The sequence below is a fragment of the Somniosus microcephalus genome, chromosome 8 (assembly GCF_052327205.1).
Source record: "Somniosus microcephalus isolate GS21.2 chromosome 8, FLI_Smic_1.0, whole genome shotgun sequence".
NCBI lineage: Eukaryota > Metazoa > Chordata > Chondrichthyes > Squaliformes > Somniosidae > Somniosus > Somniosus microcephalus.
The window spans coordinates 7,921,523-7,944,973 of NC_140994.1; the positions used below are offsets into that span (position 1 = coordinate 7,921,523).

General features: G+C 47.1%; 1 protein-coding gene across 2 annotated transcripts; it reads right to left on the minus strand.

The window, feature by feature from the left end:
- Positions 1-13,387: 13,387 nt before the first annotated feature.
- LOC147113281 (LIM domain-binding protein 1-like) lies at positions 13,388-20,066 on the minus strand. 2 transcript variants are annotated; one of them, XM_085994171.1, is made up of 3 exons: positions 19,907-20,066; positions 17,455-17,597; positions 13,388-16,033 (listed from the first exon to the last, which is right to left on the minus strand). In XM_085994171.1, exons 1-3 carry the CDS (start codon positions 20,007-20,009, stop codon positions 15,803-15,805), a joined length of 477 nt encoding a protein of 158 aa, XP_085850297.1. In that variant the 5' UTR covers positions 20,010-20,066; the 3' UTR covers positions 13,388-15,802. The 2 variants fall into 2 exon arrangements, with proteins under 2 accessions (XP_085850297.1, XP_085850296.1); XM_085994170.1 differs by having other exon boundaries at positions 17,449-17,597.
- Between the last annotated feature and the right edge of the window lie 3,385 nt (positions 20,067-23,451).

The following is a 23,451-nucleotide window of genomic DNA, read 5'->3' on the forward strand; positions in this document are numbered from 1 at the left end:
CACAATGAGCGGGCGGATGCTGGCGGGGAGCTGCCGAATGAAAAGCGTGTGAAAGAGGGTTTTTGTCGTCCGAGAGGGACAGCATGTGGGAAAGCAGGTCTGATGGTGAAGCATCACCAAGGCCGGGGAGGTCAAGGAGTTGGCAGTGGCGCTGGTAAGAGGACGCTTGAAATTTTTTAAGGAGCGCAGCCTTCAGATGTTCGTACTTGCCTTCTGGTGGTGGATCCTGCAGCGCTGCCCAAACCTTGGGGACTGTGGCATAGGTGAGAGAGGAGACGAGGTAGTCGTACTTTGTGGCGTCGACTGTAATGTGTTTCAGCCGGAATCTGGACTCAGCTTGAACAAACCAGGCTTCGGCTAGGTTCTCCCAAAAGTCCGGTAATTTAACCGTGACTGCGTTTGTATCCGCCATGCTAGCTTAGGATTCGTCCTGAGCGTCGGGGTCACCAGTGTTGAGATACCGCGGCAACCGTGGGAGTCAAGACCAGAGCTAGTAAAACACAACTGCTTTTATTCTACCTCATGGCAAAGAGGAACTGGAAAAGCCCGCGCATCCACTTAAATATTCCCCAGACAGGAAGTGCCCTGGCAGCCTGTCCCTGCGGGAAACAAGTTGCTGGAGGAAAGGGCCCCCGGCTGGGGGCGTCTGCTTAAACTGTCCGTGCCGCCGTGAGCGGATTATGTCCAGTGGTGGCGTGTCGCCACAACAGCTTCTATAAGAACTGATTGCCAGGGCGTTGTCCCGGAAATAAACAGAGTGCTTTTATTCAATGGGATTGTTGGGTTTCAGTCCCGCCTCCATCGACTTGTGGCCAACCCACGCTATTTTTCCCTTGATTGACCAGCACCCGCAGTATTCTGCTGATATACTGATTCTGGAGCTCTTACTGCTGTACAGTGTGAAACTGGTGTAGTTGGTATTAGATATTAATGGTTAATGGTGCATTGGGTACTACAATATTTCATAGAAACATAGAAGATAGGAGCAGGAGTAGGCCATTCAGCCCCTTGAGCCTGCTCCGCCATTCAATGCGATCATGGCTGATCATCCAAACTCAGTACCCGGTCCCTGCCTTCTCCCCATATCCCTTGATCCCTTTAGTCTTAAGAAATATATCCAACTCCTTCTTGAATATATTTAATGAATTGGCCTCAACTGCCTTCTGTGGTAGAGAATTCCACAGGTTCACCACTCTCTGGGTGAAGAAATTCCTCCTCATCTCAGTCCTAAATGGCTTACCCCTTATCCTTAGACTGTGACCCCTGGTTCTGGACTCCCCGGCCATCGGGAACATCCTTCCTGCATTTAGTCTGTCTAGTCCTGTTAGAATTTTATAAGTTTCAATCATTCCTGGGGTTATTATATGAATTTAGTCTTTTCTGGGTGTTATTGTATAAATGATGGGTATTAAAGGTCACAGAATCAAGGCTGGATCGGTGAACTAAGATGGGCGAATGGCTTCCCTCATCTGTAATTATTTTATGATCTTGTGGTTAGAGTGTCTCCATATAATATCGTGTGAATCGAGATGGGAAACTCAGTATTTTTATTATAGATTTGATACAAACAGACTCCTGGAATATCTCAGTGCTCGCTGCTGTTAAACAGTTGAATCATCGAGTGATTGCAGCTCCCTACAGAGTGCAGCAGAGCATAACTAACCCTCACTCACACAATCTCCCTGGTAACAGCTGATTGAATCCCAGAGCTTTGTTCTCATTGGTCAGTGGATCCCCATTTATCCCTGGTCACTATATTTCTGGATTATTTGTGCATTGAGTAACCCTGTGTGAAAAAATCACCGAGTTAAAATAATGAAGGATGAGCAGGAAACACACTGGGGCCAGTTCGACCTGGATAAGCTGAGGCTATTTGCCAGAACAACACAATAGCTATAACCTACCCTTAGTATCTGTGACAAGCTAGAACACAATGACGTGGCTTTTTTGGAAAATTGTACCATGGGAATTTATCTTTCCAGTTGCATCGATGTAATCACTGATAGATACAGAACATAGGAACATTAGGAGGCCATTCAGCCCCTCGAGCCTGCTCCGCCATTCAATGGGCTCATGGCTGCTCTGCACCTCAACTCTTTACCTGCCTTAGTTCCATATCCCTTGATAGAACCATAGACATAGAAGATAGGAGCAGGAGTAGGCCATTCGGCCCCTCGAGCCTGCTCCGCCATTCAATGAGATCATGGCTGATCATCCAAATTCAGTACCCTGTCCCTGCCTTCGCCCCATATCCCTTGATCCCTTTAGCCTTAAGAAATATATCTAACTCCTTCTTGAATATATTTAATGAATTGGCCTCCACTGCCTTCTGTGGTAGAGAATTCCACAGGTTCACCACTCTCTGGGTGAAGAAATTCCTCCTCATCTCTGTCTGAAATGGCTTACCCCTTATCCTTAGACTGTGACCCCTGGTTCTGGACTCCCCCGCCATTGGGAACATCCTTCCTGCATCTAGTCTGTCTAGTCCTGTTAGAATTTTATAAGTTTCAATCATTCCTGGGGTTATTATATGAATTTAGTCTTTTCTGGGTGTTATTGTATAAATGATGGGTATTAAAGGTCACAGAATCAAGGCTGGATGGGTGAACTAAGATGGGCGAATGGCTTCCCTCATCTGTAATTATTTTATGATCTTGTGGTTAGAGTGTCTCCATATAATATCGTGTGAATCGAGATGGGAAACTCAGTATTTTTATTATAGATTTGATACAAACAGACTCCTGGAATATCTCAGTGCTCGCTGCTGTTAAACAGTTGAATCATCGAGTGATTGCAGCTCCCTACAGAGTGCAGCAGAGCATAACTAACCCTCACTCACACAATCTCCCTGGTAACAGCTGATTGAATCCCAGAGCTTTGTTCTCATTGGTCAGTGGATCCCCATTTATCCCTGGTCACTATATTTCTGGATTATTTGTGCATTGAGTAACCCTGTGTGAAAAAATCACCGAGTTAAAATAATGAAGGATGAGCAGGAAACACACTGGGGCCAGTTCGACCTGGATAAGCTGAGGCTATTTGCCAGAACAACACAATAGCTATAACCTACCCTTAGTATCTGTGACAAGCTAGAACACAATGACGTGGCTTTTTTGGAAAATTGTACCATGGGAATTTATCTTTCCAGTTGCATCGATGTAATCACTGATAGATACAGAACATAGGAACATTAGGAGGCCATTCAGCCCCTCGAGCCTGCTCCGCCATTCAATGGGCTCATGGCTGCTCTGCACCTCAACTCTTTACCTGCCTTAGTTCCATATCCCTTGATAGAACCATAGACAAAGAAGATAGGAGCAGGAGTAGGCCATTCGGCCCCTCGAGCCTGCTCCGCCATTCAATGAGATCATGGCTGATCATCCAAATTCAGTACCCTGTCCCTGCTTTCTCCCCATATCCCTTGATCCCTTTAGCCTTAAGAAATCTATCTAACTCCTTCTTGAATATATTTAATGAATTGGCCTCAACTGCCTTCTGTGGTAGAGAATTCCACAGGTTCACCACTCTCTGGGTGAAGAAATTCCTCCTCATCTCAGTCCTAAATGGCTTACCCCTTATCCTTAGACTGTGACCCCTGGTTCTGGACTCCCCGGCCATCGGGAACATCCTTCCTGCATTTAGTCTGTCTAGTCCTGTTAGAATTTTATAAGTTTCAATCATTCCTGGGGTTATTATATGAATTTAGTCTTTTCTGGGTGTTATTGTATAAATGATGGGTATTAAAGGTCACAGAATCAAGGCTGGATGGGTGAACAAAGATGGGCGAATGGCTTCCCACATCTGTAATTATTTTATGATCTTGTGGTTAGAGTGTCTCCATATAATATCGTGTGAATCGAGATGGGAAACTCAGTATTTTTATTATAGATTTGATACAAACAGACTCCTGGAATATCTCAGTGCTCGCTGCTGTTAAACAGTTGAATCATCGAGTGATTGCAGCTCCCTACAGAGTGCAGCAGAGCATAACTAACCCTCACTCACACAATCTCCCTGGTAACAGCTGATTGAATCCCAGAGCTTTGTTCTCATTGGTCAGTGGATCCCCATTTATCCCTGGTCACTATATTTCTGGATTATTTGTGCATTGAGTAACCCTGTGTGAAAAAATCACCGAGTTAAAATAATGAAGGATGAGCAGGAAACACACTGGGGCCAGTTCGACCTGGATAAGCTGAGGCTATTTGCCAGAACAACACAATAGCTATAACCTACCCTTAGTATCTGTGACAAGCTAGAACACAATGACGTGGCTTTTTTGGAAAATTGTACCATGGGAATTTATCTTTCCAGTTGCATCGATGTAATCACTGATAGATACAGAACATAGGAACATTAGGAGGCCATTCAGCCCCTCGAGCCTGCTCCGCCATTCAATGGGCTCATGGCTGCTCTGCACCTCAACTCTTTACCTGCCTTAGTTCCATATCCCTTGATAGAACCATAGACAAAGAAGATAGGAGCAGGAGTAGGCCATTCGGCCCCTCGAGCCTGCTCCGCCATTCAATGAGATCATGGCTGATCATCCAAATTCAGTACCCTGTCCCTGCTTTCTCCCCATATCCCTTGATCCCTTTAGCCTTAAGAAATATATCTAACTCCTTCTTGAATATATTTAATGAATTGGCCTCAACTGCCTTCTGTGGTAGAGAATTCCACAGGTTCACCACTCTCTGGGTGAAGAAATTCCTCCTCATCTCAGTCCTAAATGGCTTACCCCTTATCCTTAGACTGTGACCCCTGGTTCTGGACCCCCCGGCCATCGGGAACATCCTTCCTGCATTTAGTCTGTCTAGTCCTGTTAGAATTTTATACGTTTCAATCATTCCTGGGGTTATTATATGAATTTAGTCTTTTCTGGGTGTTATTGTATAAATGATGGGTATTAAAGGTCACAGAATCAAGGCTGGATGGGTGAACTAAGATGGGCGAATGGCTTCCCTCATCTGTAATTATTTTATGATCTTGTGGTTAGAGTGTCTCCATATAATATCGTGTGAATCGAGATGGGAAACTCAGTATTTTTATTATAGATTTGATACAAACAGACTCCTGGAATATCTCAGTGCTCGCTGCTGTTAAACAGTTGAATCATCGAGTGATTGCAGCTCCCTACAGAGTGCAGCAGAGCATAACTAACCCTCACTCACACAATCTCCCTGGTAACAGCTGATTGAATCCCAGAGCTTTGTTCTCATTGGTCAGTGGATCCCCATTTATCCCTGGTCACTATATTTCTGGATTATTTGTGCATTGAGTAACCCTGTGTGAAAAAATCACCGAGTTAAAATAATGAAGGATGAGCAGGAAACACACTGGGGCCAGTTCGACCTGGATAAGCTGAGGCTATTTGCCAGAACAACACAATAGCTATAACCTACCCTTAGTATCTGTGACAAGCTAGAACACAATGACGTGGCTTTTTTGGAAAATTGTACCATGGGAATTTATCTTTCCAGTTGCATCGATGTAATCACTGATAGATACAGAACATAGGAACATTAGGAGGCCATTCAGCCCCTCGAGCCTGCTCCGCCATTCAATGGGCTCATGGCTGCTCTGCACCTCAACTCTTTACCTGCCTTAGTTCCATATCCCTTGATAGAACCATAGACATAGAAGATAGGAGCAGGAGTAGGCCATTCGGCCCCTCGAGCCTGCTCCGCCATTCAATGAGATCATGGCTGATCATCCAAATTCAGTACCCTGTCCCTGCCTTCTCCCCATATCCCTTGATCCCTTTAGCCTTAAGAAATATATCTAACTCCTTCTTGAATATATTTAATGAATTGGCCTCAACTGCCTTCTGTGGTAGAGAATTCCACAGGTTCACCACTCTCTGGGTGAAGAAATTCCTCCTCATCTCTGTCTGAAATGGCTTACCCCTTATCCTTAGACTGTGACCCCTGGTTCTGGACTCCCCCGCCATTGGGAACATCCTTCCTGCATCTAGTCTGTCTAGTCCTGTTAGAATTTTATAAGTTTCAATCATTCCTGGGGTTATTATATGAATTTAGTCTTTTCTGGGTGTTATTGTATAAATGATGGGTATTAAAGGTCACAGAATCAAGGCTGGATGGGTGAACTAAGATGGGCGAATGGCTTCCCTCATCTGTAATTATTTTATGATCTTGTGGTTAGAGTGTCTCCATATAATATCGTGTGAATCGAGATGGGAAACTCAGTATTTTTATTATAGATTTGATACAAACAGACTCCTGGAATATCTCAGTGCTCGCTGCTGTTAAACAGTTGAATCATCGAGTGATTGCAGCTCCCTACAGAGTGCAGCAGAGCATAACTAACCCTCACTCACACAATCTCCCTGGTAACAGCTGATTGAATCCCAGAGCTTTGTTCTCATTGGTCAGTGGATCCCCATTTATCCCTGGTCACTATATTTCTGGATTATTTGTGCATTGAGTAACCCTGTGTGAAAAAATCACCGAGTTAAAATAATGAAGGATGAGCAGGAAACACACTGGGGCCAGTTCGACCTGGATAAGCTGAGGCTATTTGCCAGAACAACACAATAGCTATAACCTACCCTTAGTATCTGTGACAAGCTAGAACACAATGACGTGGCTTTTTTGGAAAATTGTACCATGGGAATTTATCTTTCCAGTTGCATCGATGTAATCACTGATAGATACAGAACATAGGAACATTAGGAGGCCATTCAGCCCCTCGAGCCTGCTCCGCCATTCAATGGGCTCATGGCTGCTCTGCACCTCAACTCTTTACCTGCCTTAGTTCCATATCCCTTGATAGAACCATAGACATAGAAGATAGGAGCAGGAGTAGGCCATTCGGCCCCTCGAGCCTGCTCCGCCATTCAATGAGATCATGGCTGATCATCCAAATTCAGTACCCTGTCCCTGCTTTCTCCCCATATCCCTTGATCCCTTTAGCCTTAAGAAATCTATCTAACTCCTTCTTGAATATATTTAATGAATTGGCCTCAACTGCCTTCTGTGGTAGAGAATTCCACAGGTTCACCACTCTCTGGGTGAAGAAATTCCTCCTCATCTCAGTCCTAAATGGCTTACCCCTTATCCTTAGACTGTGACCCCTGGTTCTGGACTCCCCGGCCATCGGGAACATCCTTCCTGCATTTAGTCTGTCTAGTCCTGTTAGAATTTTATAAGTTTCAATCATTCCTGGGGTTATTATATGAATTTAGTCTTTTCTGGGTGTTATTGTATAAATGATGGGTATTAAAGGTCACAGAATCAAGGCTGGATCGGTGAACTAAGATGGGCGAATGGCTTCCCTCATCTGTAATTATTTTATGATCTTGTGGTTAGAGTGTCTCCATATAATATCGTGTGAATCGAGATGGGAAACTCAGTATTTTTATTATAGATTTGATACAAACAGACTCCTGGAATATCTCAGTGCTCGCTGCTGTTAAACAGTTGAATCATCGAGTGATTGCAGCTCCCTACAGAGTGCAGCAGAGCATAACTAACCCTCACTCACACAATCTCCCTGGTAACAGCTGATTGAATCCCAGAGCTTTGTTCTCATTGGTCAGTGGATCCCCATTTATCCCTGGTCACTATATTTCTGGATTATTTGTGCATTGAGTAACCCTGTGTGAAAAAATCACCGAGTTAAAATAATGAAGGATGAGCAGGAAACACACTGGGGCCAGTTCGACCTGGATAAGCTGGGGCTATTTGCCAGAACAACACAATAGCTATAACCTACCCTTAGTATCTGTGACAAGCTAGAACACAATGACGTGGCTTTTTTGGAAAATTGTACCATGGGAATTTATCTTTCCAGTTGCATCGATGTAATCACTGATAGATACAGAACATAGGAACATTAGGAGGCCATTCAGCCCCTCGAGCCTGCTCCGCCATTCAATGGACTCATGGTTGCTCTGCACCTCAACTCTTTACCTGCCTTAGTTCCATATCCCTTGATAGAACCATAGACATAGAAGATAGGAGCAGGAGTAGGCCATTCGGCCCCTCGAGCCTGCTCCGCCATTCAATGAGATCATGGCTGATCATCCAAATTCAGTACCCTGTCCCTGCCTTCTCCCCATATCCCTTGATCCCTTTAGCCTTAAGAAATATATCTAACTCCTTCTTGAATATATTTAATGAATTGGCCTCAATTGCCTTCTGTGGTAGAGAATTCCACAGGTTCACCACTCTCTGGGTGAAGAAATTCCTCCTCATCTCAGTCCTAAATGGCTTACCCCTTATCCTTAGACTGTGACCCCTGGTTCTGGACTCCCCCTTACTTGATACCCTTACTCAACAAACATCTACTGATCTCAGTCTTGAAAGCTGCAATTGTGCTAGATTCTACAGCCTTTTGGGGAGAAGTTCCAGATTTCCACTACCCTTTGTGTGAAAAACTACTTCCTGATTTCTCTCCTGCATGACCGGGCTCTAATTTTAATATGCCCCCTTTGTTCTGGATTCCCCCACCAGAGGACATAAGTTTCTCCGTATCTATCCTAACAAATCCCTCTAACATTTTAAACACTTCAGTCAGATCACCCCTCAATCTTCTATTCTCGAGGGAATACAAGCCAGGTTATGCAACCTGTCCTCATAATTTAACCCTTTTAGCCCCGGTATCAGTCTGGTGAATCTGCGCTGCCCCCCCCTCCAAGGCCAATATATCCTTCCTGAGGAGCGGGGCCCAGAAACTGAACAGAGTTACTCCAGATGGGGTCTGACCAAAGCTCTGTACAAATACAATCATAGAATCTTAAAATGATACAGCACTGGTTCTTTTGCCAATCATCTTAAACCTCTGATCCTCTGGTTACCGACCTTTCTGCCACTGCCAGTTATATAGGGCCTTCGTAAGACCACACCTGGAGCACTGTGCACAGTTTTGGTCTCCTTATCTAAGGAAGGATATACTTGCCTTGGAGGCGGTGCAACGAAGGTTCACTAGATTGATTCCTGGGATGAGAGGGTTGTTCTATGAGGAGAGATTGTGTAGAATGGGCCGATACTCTCTGGAGTTTAAAAGAATGCGAGGTGATCTCATTGAAACATATAAGATTCTGAAGGGGATTGACAGGGTAGATGCTGAGAGGCTGTTTCCCCTGGCTGGAGTGTCTAGAACTAGGGGTCACAGTCTCAGAATAAGGGGTCGGTCATTTAGGACTGAGATAAGGAGGAATTTCTTCACTCAGAGGGTTGTGAATCTTTGGAATTCTCTACCCCAGAGGGCTGAGGCTCAGTCTTTGAGTATATTCAAGGCTGAGATCGTTAGATTTTTGAACTCTAGGGGAATCAAGGGATATGGAGATCGGGCGGGAAAGTGGAGTTGAGGTCGAAGATCAGCCATGATCTTATTGAATGGTGGAGCAGGCTCGAGGGTCCGTATGGCCGACTCCTGCTCCTATTTCTTATGTTCTTATGCTCCTCCGGCTCCCGACCACCACCACCCCCTCCCCCACTCCCCGCCCAATCCCTTCCTCCCTCCTCTCTGAGGTCTTGTACATGAGGCCTACCCGCCCACAGACAGCCAGACTCTCCATCTGGCTTGCTACGGGCAGGAGTCAGAGCTTTCAAATGCCAATCAGTCCCTGCTGTTAAATTCGCCAGGGCCTGTGGAAAACCCATTTTCCCGGGTTTCCCGATTGTAGCCTCCCAGCTCCTGACCCAGATTAAAATTCAGACCTATGCGTCTATTAATAAACATGGTGTGGAGATGCCGGTGTTGGACTGGGGTGGACAAATGTAAGAAGTCACACAACACCAGGTTTTATTTGAAATCACAAGCTTTCGGAGCGCTGCTCCTTCGTCAGGTGAAGTGGAGAGATGCATAAAGACACAACTTATATACTCAGAGAACACTGCCAGATGATTACAAGTAATCTTTCTAACTGCCCTTTATCACACCTCGGCAGAGAGATAATCACAGCAATCAAAGGTGTGAATGGTGTCCAAACAGGTCAGTCAGGAAAACATTACATCAAAGAACAATGAGGTGGGGTCACAAGGGGTCAAATGTTGCAGATGCTGGGGTCTGTATGAAAAACAAAAAAGACAAAAAAACATTTTTTTTGCTGGAAATCACAGCACTTGGACTATAACCTGGTGTTGTGTGACTTCTTCTATTAATAAAGCCAAGGATATTGTATTTATTTTAACAACCTGAAGTATAACTTTCTCCGCTTTTTAATCTGTGTAGAGAGAACAAGCTTCCTCAGACTAATGGTATGAAAAGCACATCTGACTCACATCCTGAAGTCAGAGTCCAGGTCCCACCCACCCTTTTTTTTTTACAGAATGCATCTTCTCTTAACCATGTCTTAATGTAACTTTCACTGTCTGGATAGGTTAGATTGAACAAAAGATACTCATGTTACATTAATCGGATTGGAGCACAGGAGCAAATGGGAGGGGCTGTTGAACGGGCAAGTTTGGAAGGGCGAACGGGGAAACGACGGAGAGATGGTGGGTGCGAGAGTGACAGCAATGGGGGGCGCAGTCAACAGATTACAAGAAACAAAATTGTAAGTGGTGTATATCTGAATAAGTGAGAGGCAGCAGGTGTGGAGACGAGTGAGTGAACGACAGAGAGAGGGAAGGAGAGAGGGAGGGAAGGAGAGAGAGAGACAGACAGAGACAGTGAGGGAAGGAGAGAGAGCGACTGGAGGGGGAGAGAGAGACGGGGAGAGAGAAAGAGTCGAGAGACTGGGGGAGAGAGGGAGAGAGAGAGGGGGAGATAGATAGAGAGACTGAGGGGGGAGAGAGAGAGCCAACGATGACTCGAGTCTGGATGACCCTACGTCAGGTGGGGTTACATGTAGCGTGACAACCGGGATCTTGGGTTCATGTCACGCTACATGTAACCCCACCTGACATAGGGTCATCCATACTCGAGTCGTCGTTGGCTTGTTCTCTCTACACAGATGCGGCCGGACCTGCTGTGATTTCCAGCAAAAAAAAGTTTTTTTGTCTGTTTTTTGTTTTTCATACAGACCCCAGCATCTGCAACATTTGACCCCTTGTGACCCCACCTCATTGTTCTTTGATGTAATGTTTTCCTGACTGACCTGTTTGGACACCATTCACACCTTTGATTCCTGTGATTATCTCTCTGCCGAGGTGTGATAAATGGCAGTTAGAAAGATTACCTGTAATCATCTGGCATTATTCTCTGACTATATAAGCTGTGTCTTTATGCATCTCTCCACTTCACCTGATGAAGGAGCAGCGCTCCAAAAGCTTGTGATTTCAAATAAAACTGTTGGACTATAACCTGGTGTTGTGTGACTTCTTCTATCAATAAAGCCAAGGATATTGTATTTATTTTAACAACCTGAAGTATAACTTTCTCTGCTTTTTAATCTAGCCTGCTTGAGATAAATGCCAATATTCAATTAGTCCTTTTGATTGTTTTTTTACCTGTCTACTTGCTTTAAATGCATGTTGTTGTTGTCCCTCCAAACCTACTGTCATCTGCAAACTTGGATATACAACTCTCTATTCCTTCATCCAAGTCATTCATAAATATGAGAAGTTGAGGCCCCAGAACAGATCCCTTGGGAACACCAGTTGTCACATCCCATCAATCAGATAACATTCCCTTTATCCCTACTCACTGTCTCCTACCTCGCAACCAATTTCCATCTCAAGTTAAAGGGCTCCCTCCAACTCGGTGCACTCTCATTTTTTCTAATCTCTTTAATGAGGAACAGAAAATTTCAGAGGCATTTGTTGTAAGTTTTACAATACGTTTAATGACAGCAATACAGATTGTTAAGTACTAGCGTTTAATATACAAGCAGAGATACACGGAACAAGGAAAGGCTTCAAAACAATGAAAATAAAACACATTTCCCCTGCACGAGTTAACATTAAAAAACATTACAAACAATTCTGAGGGGAAATTGTTCAGCATTCCGCCTTTTTAATTAATTTTTTTAAAGTTTTTTTCCCCCGGATTCCTTTTGCTGTATAAAACAAGACAATGTGCATCTTATATTCTTACTGTCTCTCTACAGATTTACAGCCAAGTAGAAAATCATGTCAAGCAGCCAAGAATTCTCTGTCTCCATCTCACTCTCTCTGTTCAAAGAGGTACCAGGGGTTAGATGTGGCAGGTAAACTTCACTCAGGCAAAATTTCAACGTAAAAAAAAAAACCTTTTAAAAAAGGTACTGTTAAAGATATACATATTTCAGAAGCTGGATCCCCTTGGCAGGGGTGGGGGCAAACCCGACTGACAGTGGTGTGGTCAGAGTTTGCGCATGCATACTGTGCTTGGTGACTGTCTACATCAATAGCTGGTGCAGTTAAGCCCCTCCCCAGGTCACTAACACAATCCAAGGGCACAGGATCGACATATTTGCTGATTTTGAACGCGTCAGGTGCAGCCAGTAGTTCAGTATGGATTTTTTAAAAGTTTTTGCAGTGATCACTAAGTTTGGAATATGTGTGCCGGTTATTTTGCTCGATGTCCATTGTAAACTCTGATACACACCGACCAGAGACAGATAGGGGGCAAATTGATAGGCCACAGGTCAAGTGAACAGGTGGCACTGGGTCATTTACAGATCTACAGGGACAGTGCAAAAAGCTGGACTCAACTCCGATCCACCAGTCCCATCGACGCGCCTGCAATTCAACCCTTGCCCAGAGTTACTCACAGAAGGTGCTGCCACACCAACCCCGCTTCTATTTTCAGTTTTGACCCCGATTCATGCTCTGCTGCAGGGCTACGGGCACCGGCAGCCCCTTCATGTGTGCCAGCAAGCTATTCGACCACAGGAGGCAGCACTAACTGAGTCTGATTCTGCTCATGCGCAATGTGCACAAACTTTCCAGCGCAGCAGATGGTTGGGGGGGGGGGGGGTTGTTGTCCGAAATGCGACCCTAGCTGATGCCCCCTTTCAAACCCAGGGACGCTGGGCTCCCAATGTAATCAGTGCCCAGGCTGAGATCAGCAACTCAGCACAGAGCGGGCACAGCAGGTTCAGAATCCTTGTACCTTGAGACACAATCACTGAACTCGAGTCATTCCTACACCCAACATTTTACGGGTGGGCAGGATAATGCCGGATTTCTGACTGCGTCCTCTGGCATGAGGCCTCACCTGCTGGAGGCACTTAACCCGCAGTTGGGAAATGATGATTCCACCACCCCCCCCGGAACCCATTCATAAATCAGCCCCAGTGTGTGTGCTTGCAGACTCTGCAACGAGTTTCATCCCCCCGGCGCCGCCTACTGAACCTAGCAAGATTACAGCACTGACATAACTCAGCTGGATCCACAGTGCAAGGGTTCAGGACTGGTTCGAAACTGTCCCACTCGGAATGTATTTTGACCGGGAGGTTTGGGGTGGGAGGGGGGGGGCAGATTCGAACCGTTCACGACCCAGAAATAAAAGACACTGGAGGAACACACTGCAGGTCCGTCAGCGACTGTAAAGGGGAAAGGCACGTTAATGTTTCGGGTGTGGACCCTTCCTCAGAATCTAATAAAGCTCCGCGCTAGAAACTGGATTCTGAAGAGCCCGTGTCCAAAATCTTAACTTGTACTTTCTGCTGAATCTTTCCTGCATTTCCTGTTTTTATTTCAGATCTTCAGTGTTTCCTGTTTCTTTCTTTTGTATTTATACTCAGAATCCACATAGGTAAAGATTCTGGTTTGTCCAATATGGACCTGCATATTCTACAGCCATTGGGACTTACTTTCCTACATTACAACAGTGACTACACTTCAAAAGTACTTCATTGGCTGTGAAGCTCTTTAGGACGTCCCGAGGTCGTGACAGGCGCTGCAGAAATGCAAGTTCTTTCTTTCTTTAAGCCCAGTGTATTCAAGTGCCGACTGAAGTCAAGGCTGAGGGATCTCCCCAAGTGTGTGTAGAAGTACCGCTGAGGTTTAACCAGATAAAACTGCACTGTACAGAGGAGCTCTGTGGGGTTCCCAGATCCCAGGATCCACAACACCGGATCTCTGCGAGGTCCCAGTCGGGTCACAGGATCGACAACACCGGATCACCGTCGGGTCCCAGATCCCAGGATCCACAACACTGGATCACTGTGGGTTCACAGGATCCGTAACACTGGATCTCTGTGGGATCCCAGTCGGGTCGGGTCAGGTCAGGAGCTTGTGTGTTCCTTGAACAGTTTCACAGTGCATCTTAAGAGGAGATTTCGTTTGTTACGTTAAAGAGCAGATTTGGAAATATTTGCGCACCGAACCGCGAGAGGCATCTTGGATTAAATCGAAGCTTGGCAAGATACCTACCTCACACAGTATAATTTTCAAGTACTGCCAAAGACCGACAATTGAAAGGATAAATCTGCACGTGTTGAAATCTGAAATATCAACAGAAAGCAGAAGACTGGTCAGCATCTGAAAGGAGCAAAAGGCAGCTTAACGCTGCGCGTAGACCCATCAGTCAGAACTTGGCGGCGTCTCCGATACCTCACCCAGGTGGCCAGACTTCATATATGTGCCAAGACAGCGTGAGTGGTAGCAGGCTATTTAACCAAGGGGATTATCACAGCCAAGGCTGATCCCATCCTCACCAGGACTTTTTCCTCTCCAACCCAGGGGTACTGAGGCCAGGTGCGGCACCCCTAGCATCTCCCTGGGCAAGGTACAAAACTCAGTGCAGCCCGGGAGTGCCACCTGGGACCTGCTCGATCTGTAGCACCCAGCTACTCACTGGAGAAACTTTCTGAAGCTCTGGAGAGTGTCGTCACAATTTCTATTAATACTTTTCTAGCAAACAAAAAGCTTAAAATGTTTTTATTTTAATACCATGCAATAAGATCACTAATATCCCTTGAAAGAATAAGCAGGCCCTTGTACTGCGGAGTCCTGTGGTGCTGCAAAAACACTGGGGTTTTGAGGATTCGGATGCATGTTACTGTAGACCACTGCGTTGATATCTCCCTCTAAGCAGGTTCTGTGGGGGGTGCAGTCTGCAGTAGTCTTTTGGGTGGGGAAGAAATCTGGATACCAATAATCGCACCGCCCCGCCCCCATTCCCAGGGTTTGTCCCCCTCCTCACTTCTCTCTCATGGTTCCATAGGCACCAAATTCCGTCCATGTGTTCCAATCTTCATGCGAACTGAGACAGTGAGCGTCTGTGTGCTATTTGACCACAAGGGGCATCACAGTCCCATCCTCACCCAGTGTTCGTGCACGGGTATTTTTCCTGTAATGCGTCACCAGATAATGATCGGGAGCGGGACTCCTGGCTGAGACCCAGCGGTAGTACACTACCCCCCCATCCCCCGCCCAACCCCCCATATTCTCACCCCTGCTGAAATCAGCTGATTTAGCACAGCCCAGGAGATCGAACTCTGGAACATCCTGGTCCGTGCGGCTCATTACCACACAGGTGGCGCATCTGCCCACCGTGCTAGCCGTGGAACCTTCGAGAACAGCAATTTTCTTTTTCCCTCGCCCGCCCGCCCGCCCAGGGCCAAAGCGAGAGAATGGTCATCAGGAGTGGAGAGGAGCTCGAATCGGGGCGGGCTTCGAATCCTCTCTGCAGCAACTTATCTGTTAACACTTCAGTATTTAAGAGAGAGTTAGAGGAAAATACTTTGTAGTAGCTAAAAAAAAAATAGAAGCGGGTATTATATCCAATAGTTAAAGAAGTGATAGATTGGGAAGAGGGAGAGAGCAATGACTGATGCTTTCGTTATTGGCTGCACAAGTTGGGAGCACAGTGACAAACCACCCCCCCTGGTACCTCCACTTGTGGTTACTTTGACAGGTAGATTTATTTTAGGTTTGGGAACGTGCGCTGGCCGTTCTGTACATCTTTACTGGGAGGCCTGCGATGTTGGGTTCTCCGACTTGCTCTCTTGGCTCGATGGGGGCTTGCTGTTCCAGGGGCTGTTGGCCCCCAGCGCGGGCGAGTTGTTGAAGCTGTCCTCGTCGTCGATGCCGTTGGTCGCGTCGTACTGGGTGTTCTCCAACCGCGTGATGAGCCGCTCGTCCTCATCGCCAAACTCCCCCCCCATCAGGGTGGGCTCACCCACCACCATCACGTCCTGTAACAGGGAGGTGACCTCAGCTCATTTAAGGAACAACTCGCGGCGGGATAGACAGACAGACCGACCCCGACAAACACACACAATGCACAGAAACACCTGAACACAACAACAACAACCTGCATTTACACAGCACCTTTAGCACAGTAAAAACATCTCAAGGCGCTTCACCGGAGCATAAATCAGACAAAAATCTGACACCGAGCCACATAAGGAGATATTAGGACAGGTGACCAAAAGCTTGGTCAAAGAGGCAGGTTTTAAGGAGCGTCTTAAAGGAGAGAGAGGTGGAGAGGTTTACGGAGGGAATTCCAGACGCTCCTTAAAACCTACCTCTTTGAACAAGCTTTTGGTCACCTGGCCTACTATCTACTTACGTGGCTCGCTGTCAAATTTTTGTCTGATTATTCTCTTGTGAAGCGCCTTGGGACGTGGAGAAGTGGCGAGATTTAGGGAGGGAATTCCAGAGCTTACGGCCCAGGCAGCCACCAATGGTGGAGCGATTAAAATCGGGGATGCGCCAGAGGCAGAGTTGGAGGAGCGCGGAGATCTCGGAGGGTTGTGGGGCTGGAGGAGATTACAGAGATAGGGAGAGGTGAGGCCATGGAGGGATTTGAACACAAGGATGAGAATTTTAAATTCTAGGGGTACAGACATATGGGTGTAAACATTCAAAACACAGACACACGCATAACCCCTGACACACAGATAGATACACTGACGTAAAAACCATAGGCAAGATGTTTCTCTATGAGTCTATACAATGACCATAGCGTTGGAATCCATGTACCAATTTGTTAACATTTTCTCCCCGCTATTAAGATCCATTCCCCCTCAACCACTCATGACCCCACCCCCCATACACACATCACATTGTCAAGAAGGAAAGTGGACAAGCTATTTCCAAGTCGCAGCAAGTGCCACACTGTAATGAGCTTGAGATGTGACCAGGCCGGCTGGACATTCTCCCTGTCCATAGGTAGACTTTCCAACTCACTCCAACAAACCCAGATGGTCAGACACTCATCCCATTGGATGACCTGTGGATCTGAAGTCAATCACCTGTGCATCTGGTATGCCAACTCTTTGCTATTTATTATTTCCACGCCCCCCCCCCTTAAACTCCTCCCTCCTTCTCCTGAAGGCATTGACTCTTGCTGGGATGTGGTTCTGTGGGCGCACCCTCACGCCCCCTTGGGCGAGGTGGCCGAGTGGTCAGTCCAGACCAGGGGGATCCACAGCTCAGTGTTCAAAGCTGACACTGGGCAGAAAGAGCGAAGCGAAGTGACAACGATGACATCAAATCCGAACTCTTGTAAAAAGAAAATTTCCCGGGAAAAAAAAGAGGAAAATCTGTCGATTTCCTGGCCTCGTACGGTTCAGTGAGTGAAGGGCAAAGAAACGTGGATGCTTACAGGTACCTGACTGGACAGCGCAAAACTACTGGCCGGACTCTTCTTTTTGCTGTTGCTGTTGGTGTTGGAGTTGGTGCCGCTGCTGATGGTGCTGCCCCCAGACATTTTCCTTTTCCTGCGCTTGCTCGGTGCCTGTCTGGCTGGTTCAGCTGGTGAAACAAGCAATCGATATCAACTGGCAACGAGTAATCTGATCAAAACTCCTTAAACCTTCTCCCCCGCCCCCCGCGAGTCAGTTTTCATTTGTCATGGTGCGAGATGCTTGTGTTGGGGAACGCAGTCCACAAACAGCACCAACACCTGTCAGATGCAGAACTCCACCATCTCACCGCAGTGGAGTGTCCCCGCACCACTGATCGTTTTCTACTTCCAAGTCAACCATCCTGGTGCCTCTTTGAGAACCCAGGAACCTCTGGCCTGTCTGGCTTAGAAATTGTACTGAGTGGTGCGTGCATCCACTGAGGCTAATGGAAGTAAGTGTTTTATTCCTCTCTGGTTTTCTCCGATACTCAGTTCCAGAAGGCACTGACTAATTTCTGGTGCACTGTTGCACTGGTGTAAGTCACCCCGTAGCAGTGTGTCTTAGTGCCATTAATCATGTGAGTGTCGATGGTTAATGTCACCAGGCTGCGTGGATATTGCACCCGATATTGACAGATACACATGTCGAGCAGGGGTGAGGGGAGCAGGAAACCTGTGCTTTCCCCACCACCCCCTCCTTGAAGGATAAAGACATCAGGAACGGGAGGAGCCCATTCAGCCCCTCGAGCCTGTTCCACCATTCAATGAGATCCTGGCTGATCTGCGACCTAACTCCATTTACCCGCCTTTGGCCCATATCCCCTAATACCTTTGGTTAACAAAAATCTATCAATCTCAGATTTAAAATTAACAATTGATCTAGCATCAATTGCCGTTTGCGGAAGAGAGTTCCAAACTTCTACCACCCTTTGTGTGTAGAAGTGTTTCCTAATTTCACTCCTGAAAGGTCTGGCTCTAATTTTGAGACTATGCCCCCTAGTCCTAGACTCCCCAACCAGCGGAAATAGTTTCTTTCTATCTTCCTTATCTGTTCCCCTTACTACAATACTAATTCAAAAATTGAACCGAAGATATTCCTGGTCTGTGACTCAGCTGCTCGCTGAGGTATCAGGGGATCCCGAGCACGATTCTTCATACCATGGCATGGAAATTCCCGTTTCTGGGCCTGAAATGGGAAGGCCTGAGGCCGGCCCAAAGCTGGGCTTCGAGCCTCGTTATCATTATTCGGGCGAGCTGCTGGTGCCTGTCCCACCTCCGCACGCAGCTTGTCCACTTTGAAAAGGTGAATGTCGGGCCCCTTGCCTCGCCGGCGGGACGGAGGCTGGAACGGTGGGGGGGCCGTCGATGCTGATCGCGAGCGTTGTGGAGTCGGGGAGGGGGTGCGGCCGGGGGGCACTCCTGCTCCTTCTGGCTCCACAGGAACGAGTTTTGACACGTTTTACTTTTTGTAGGCGGCCACTGCTGCACGCCAATTTCAGCAAGGGGGCCTAAAACAGGCATGGGGCACCTCATTTACATATGTAAGGGGGCCACCAGGGATGCCTGAAAAATGGCCCGACCCAATATCTTTCAGCGGCCCTTTGGGTGCGCGACATTGGTCTCTGAAATTGAAAGAAAAGACTTGCATTTCTATAGCGCCTTTCACGACCGCCGGATGTCTCAAAGCACTTTACAGCCAATGAAGTACCTTTGAAGTCATAGAGTCAAAACGGCACAGAAGGGGGCCATTCGGCCCATCGAGTCCGTGCCGGCTCTCTGTAGAGCAATCCAGTCAGTCCCATTCCCCCGCTCTATCCCCGTAGCCCTGCAAGTTTATTTCCCTCAAGTGTCTATCCTCAAGTCTCCCCTTGAAAACACCGAGTGTCTCCGCTTGCACCACTTCCGTCGGCAGTGAGTTCCAGGTCCTCACCACTCGCTGCATAAAAAAGTTTTTCCTCACATCGCCCTGTATCTCTTGCCCAAAACCTTAAATCTGTGTCCCCTAGTCCTTGTACCATCAACTAGTGGGAACAGCCTTTCCCCGTCTAGCCTATCCAAACCCGTCATAATCTTGTACACCTCGATCAAATCACCTCTCAACCTCCTTTGCTCTAATGAAAACAAATCCAGCTTCTCCAACCTGTCCTTGTAGCTAAGATCCCCCATCCCCAGAACCATTCTGGTAAATCTCCTCTGCACCCTGTTGTAATGTAGGAAACACGGCAGCCAATTTGCACACAGCAAGCTCCCACAAACAGCAATGTGATAATGATCAGATAATCTGTTTTTGTTATGTTGATACGCCCGTAAAATTAGTGCAACAAGGTCCAATTTCTATCCCACTTGGGAGTTTTTTTTATGTATAAACATTATTCTTTTCATTTGCTGTCACAGACACGCACAAACTAAAGAGTGGCAGAGCCCGTCATGCACTTACCAGGGGGCGCAACCATCCGCTGCCACTTCTGGAACAGGCATGTCTTGAGGCAGTCCCTGGGGCTTAAGCTGTAGGTTTTATGCCTGGACATCAGCTCCTGCATTGGCTCTAAAATAACACAGAGCTACCAGAGGGTGAGGAGAAGGAGGGAGCAAGGGAGAGCGTGACGGAGAAGGGGAGAGCGTGACGGAGAAGGGGAGAGCGTGACGGAGAAGGGGAGAGCGTGACGGAGAAGGGGAGAGCGTGACGGAGAAGGGGAGAGCGTGACGGAGAAGGGGAGAGCGTGACGGAGAAGGGGAGAGCGTGACGGAGAAGGGGAGAGCGTGACGGAGAAGGGGAGAGCGTGACGGAGAAGGGGAGAGCGTGACGGAGAAGGGGAGAGCGTGACGGAGAAGGGGAGAGCGTGACGGAGAAGGGGAGAGCGTGACGGAGAAGGGGAGAGCGTGACGGAGAAGGGGAGAGCGTGACGGAGAAGGGGAGAGCGTGACGGAGAAGGGGAGAGCGTGACGGAGAAGGGGAGAGCGTGACGGAGAAGGGGAAAAAAGGAATTTGCAGGAGGAGGAAGAAGCAGAATTGGATAAAGGGGAGACATAAAGAGACAAAGAAGAGAACTAGTTACACATCTTGGTGCACACAAGATTGTACATGACATTGGGTTTCCACCTTATTCTCCACGAAGGTGTGTGGACTCGTTCGGGACATTGTAACTTGTCATCTCAGGTCTTCCTCAGCTGGTAGCATAACTGAGCCTGCGTGTAAACTGGGTCTAAACAAGGCGCACCCCAAATTGGGCCTCGGGCCTCATTTTAATCATGGGGTGAGCTGCCGATGAATGTTGTGCCTCCAAAGGCAGCTGACGCTCGCGGTCCAATACAATTGGGGGCACTTGCCTCGCCAGCAGTGGCCCTCACGTTAGTCCTGGAAAGTGGGAGAAGAAGAAGATGAGGAGGGACGATCGCGGGCCGGCAGCAGCCCACTGGAGCGCCGTGGAGCCTGGATCAGCGCTTCCGCCCCCCCCCGGATCAGAGCTTCCCCTCCCCCTGGATCAGCGCTTCCCCTCCCCCCCGGATCAGAGCTTCCCCTCCCCCCCGGATCAGAGCTTCCCCTCCCCCCCGGATCAGAGCCTCCCCTCCCCCTGGATCCACAGGAAGGTAAGTGGGGAAAGAAATACTTGCATTTTGGAGAAGGCTGCAGCAATCCCACCGAAACCTGAGGACCAGACCCGGGTCCTGCTCCTCTCAGCACCGGCAAATGCTGCTGGTGGATCCTTAAAGAAGCTTTAGGCCCCTCATTGGCATATGCAAGGGGCCGAATACCTCGTTAAGATGCCTGAAAATCGTCCGAGGCCGATATGACAGACATATTTCAGGCGCCCATGGGCCCAGGGCATTGCCCTGCGAAATTGGTCAGTGTAGCCCCCATTTTACGCCTGGAAAACAGGTCCAAGAAGGACCAATTTCTACCCTAAAGACTAATAGAGAAGAATTTCAATGCAGTAGGAATATGGCAGAAACCCAACCTCAGATTCTAGCAGTTTAAAGAGTGTATGAAGTCCATTCTAAAACATCTTATTCATGTGAACATAATACCTTACAAGTTTCCCATCCATCCTGGCAATCAAACTCCAATGTTGCAGGAAACTCTCCCAAATCTATTGCTCCATTGCCCGAGTAACACAGGGAAGTTTTCCTGCAACACTAGAAGCCAGCGCAAATCATCCAGGATCCTCCCCACTAAATGTGGAAAAAAAGGTTACGGCTGATTACTACATTACGAACAGATAAAGGAATTAGCTCACTGCACGGAGTCCAAACACCCATCATCTGCTCCAGAATCCTCAAAGGATGGGCAATAAATGCCTGCCATGGCAGTGACTCCCACATTCCCGAAAAATGATTTTCTTTAAAACACTATAGGGCTGCAGCAATCCAGGGATGGGCAATACATGTGGCCACATGCCGAGAACAAATTATAAGTAAATTGTTATTGAGTCTCGGAGCAAGGGAGTCCATTTTTTAAAAACTTTATACCTTGAGGTTACATATAGAATCTCGGGGTAATATTTTCTAGGGCGGTTCGGGAGGATTTAAACTAATTTGGCAGGGGGATGGGAACCTAGGTAGTGGAAAAGAGGGAAGTCATATGAAGTCAGAAATAGATGGTAGAAAGGTGAGAAGCAATAAGCAAAGGAGAGAAACACAAAGGGCCAAACTAATTCATAATGAGAGTGTGAAAAAAGCAAGCCTGAAGGCTTTGTATCTTAATGCTAGAAGCATTAGGAACAAGGTGGATGAATTAGTTGTGGAAATAGAGGTAAACAAGTATGATTTGATTGGGATTACAGAAACGTGGCTGCAGGGTGGGCAAGGCTGGGAACTTAACATCCAGGGATATACAATATTTAGGAAGGATCGGCAAAAAGGTAGGGGAGGTGGGGTCGCATTGCTGGTAAAGGAGGGGATTAATGCAATGGAAAGGAAGGATATTAACTCGGATGAAACGGAATCTGTATGGGTAGAAATGAGAAATAGCAAGGGGAGGAAAACGTTAGTGGGTGTGATATATAGGCCTCCAAATAGTAATATGGAGGTGAGGGAAGGCATACAAAGGGAAATTAGAGAAGCGTGCGATAAGAGCACAGCTGTCATCATGGGTGACTTTAATTTACATATTGATTGGACTACCCAAATTAGTAAAAATTCTGAGGAGGAGGAATTCCTGGAATGTTTTCGGGACGGTTATCTGGACCAATATGTCGAGGAGCCGACTCGAGATCAGGCCATTTTAGACTGGGTATTGTGCAATGAGAAGGGACTTATCAACAATCTTCTTGTACGAGGCCCCTTGGGTCAGAGCGATCATAATATGATCGAGCTCTCAGTCGAGATGGAGAGTGAGGGAATTGAATCAGAGACTAAGGTCCAGAACTTAAGAACATAGAACAAGAACATAAGTAGGAGCAGGAGTAGGCCATACGGCCCCTCGGGCCTGCTCCGCCATTCAACAGGATCATGGCTGATCCGAACCTAGACCCACGTCCACTTCCCTGCCCGCTCCCCGCAACCCCTCACTCCCTTATCAGCTGTCTATCTCCGTTTTAAATTTATTTAATGTTGCAGCTTCCACAGCTCTCTGAGGTAGCAAATTCCATAGATTTACTACCCTGAGTGAAGAAGTTTCTCCTCATCTCAGTTTTGAAAGGGCAGCCCCTTATTCTAAGATTACGCCCCCTAGTTCTAGTCTCGCCCATCAGTGGAAACATCCTCACCGCATCCACCCGATCAAGCCCCCTCAGAATCTTATATGTTTCGATAAGATCGCCTCTCATTCTTCTGAATTCCAATGAGTAGAGGCCCAACCTACTCAACCTTTCCTCATAAGTCAACCCCCTCATCTCCGGAATCAACCGAGTGAACCCTCTCTGAACTGCCTCGAGAGCAAGCACATCTTTTCTTAAATATGGAAACCAAAACTGTACGCAGTATTCTTAAATATGGAAACTAAAACTGTACGCAATATTACTACAGTTGTACAGGGCCTTGGCG

Excerpts from the sequence above, each read along its gene's own strand:
- LOC147113281 (XM_085994170.1), bottom strand. The coding sequence starts at position 20,009 with ATGCAGGAGCTGATGTCCAGGCATAAAACCTACAGCTTAAGCCCCAGG. Across the intron at positions 17,598-19,906 it reads GCGGATGGTTGCGCCCCCTG|CTGAACCAGCCAGACAGGCA; the intron begins GTAAGTGCATGA and ends TTGTTTCACCAG. Across the intron at positions 16,034-17,448 it reads CGCTGTCCAGTCAGGTACCT|GACGTGATGGTGGTGGGTGA; the intron begins GTAAGCATCCAC and ends TCCCTGTTACAG.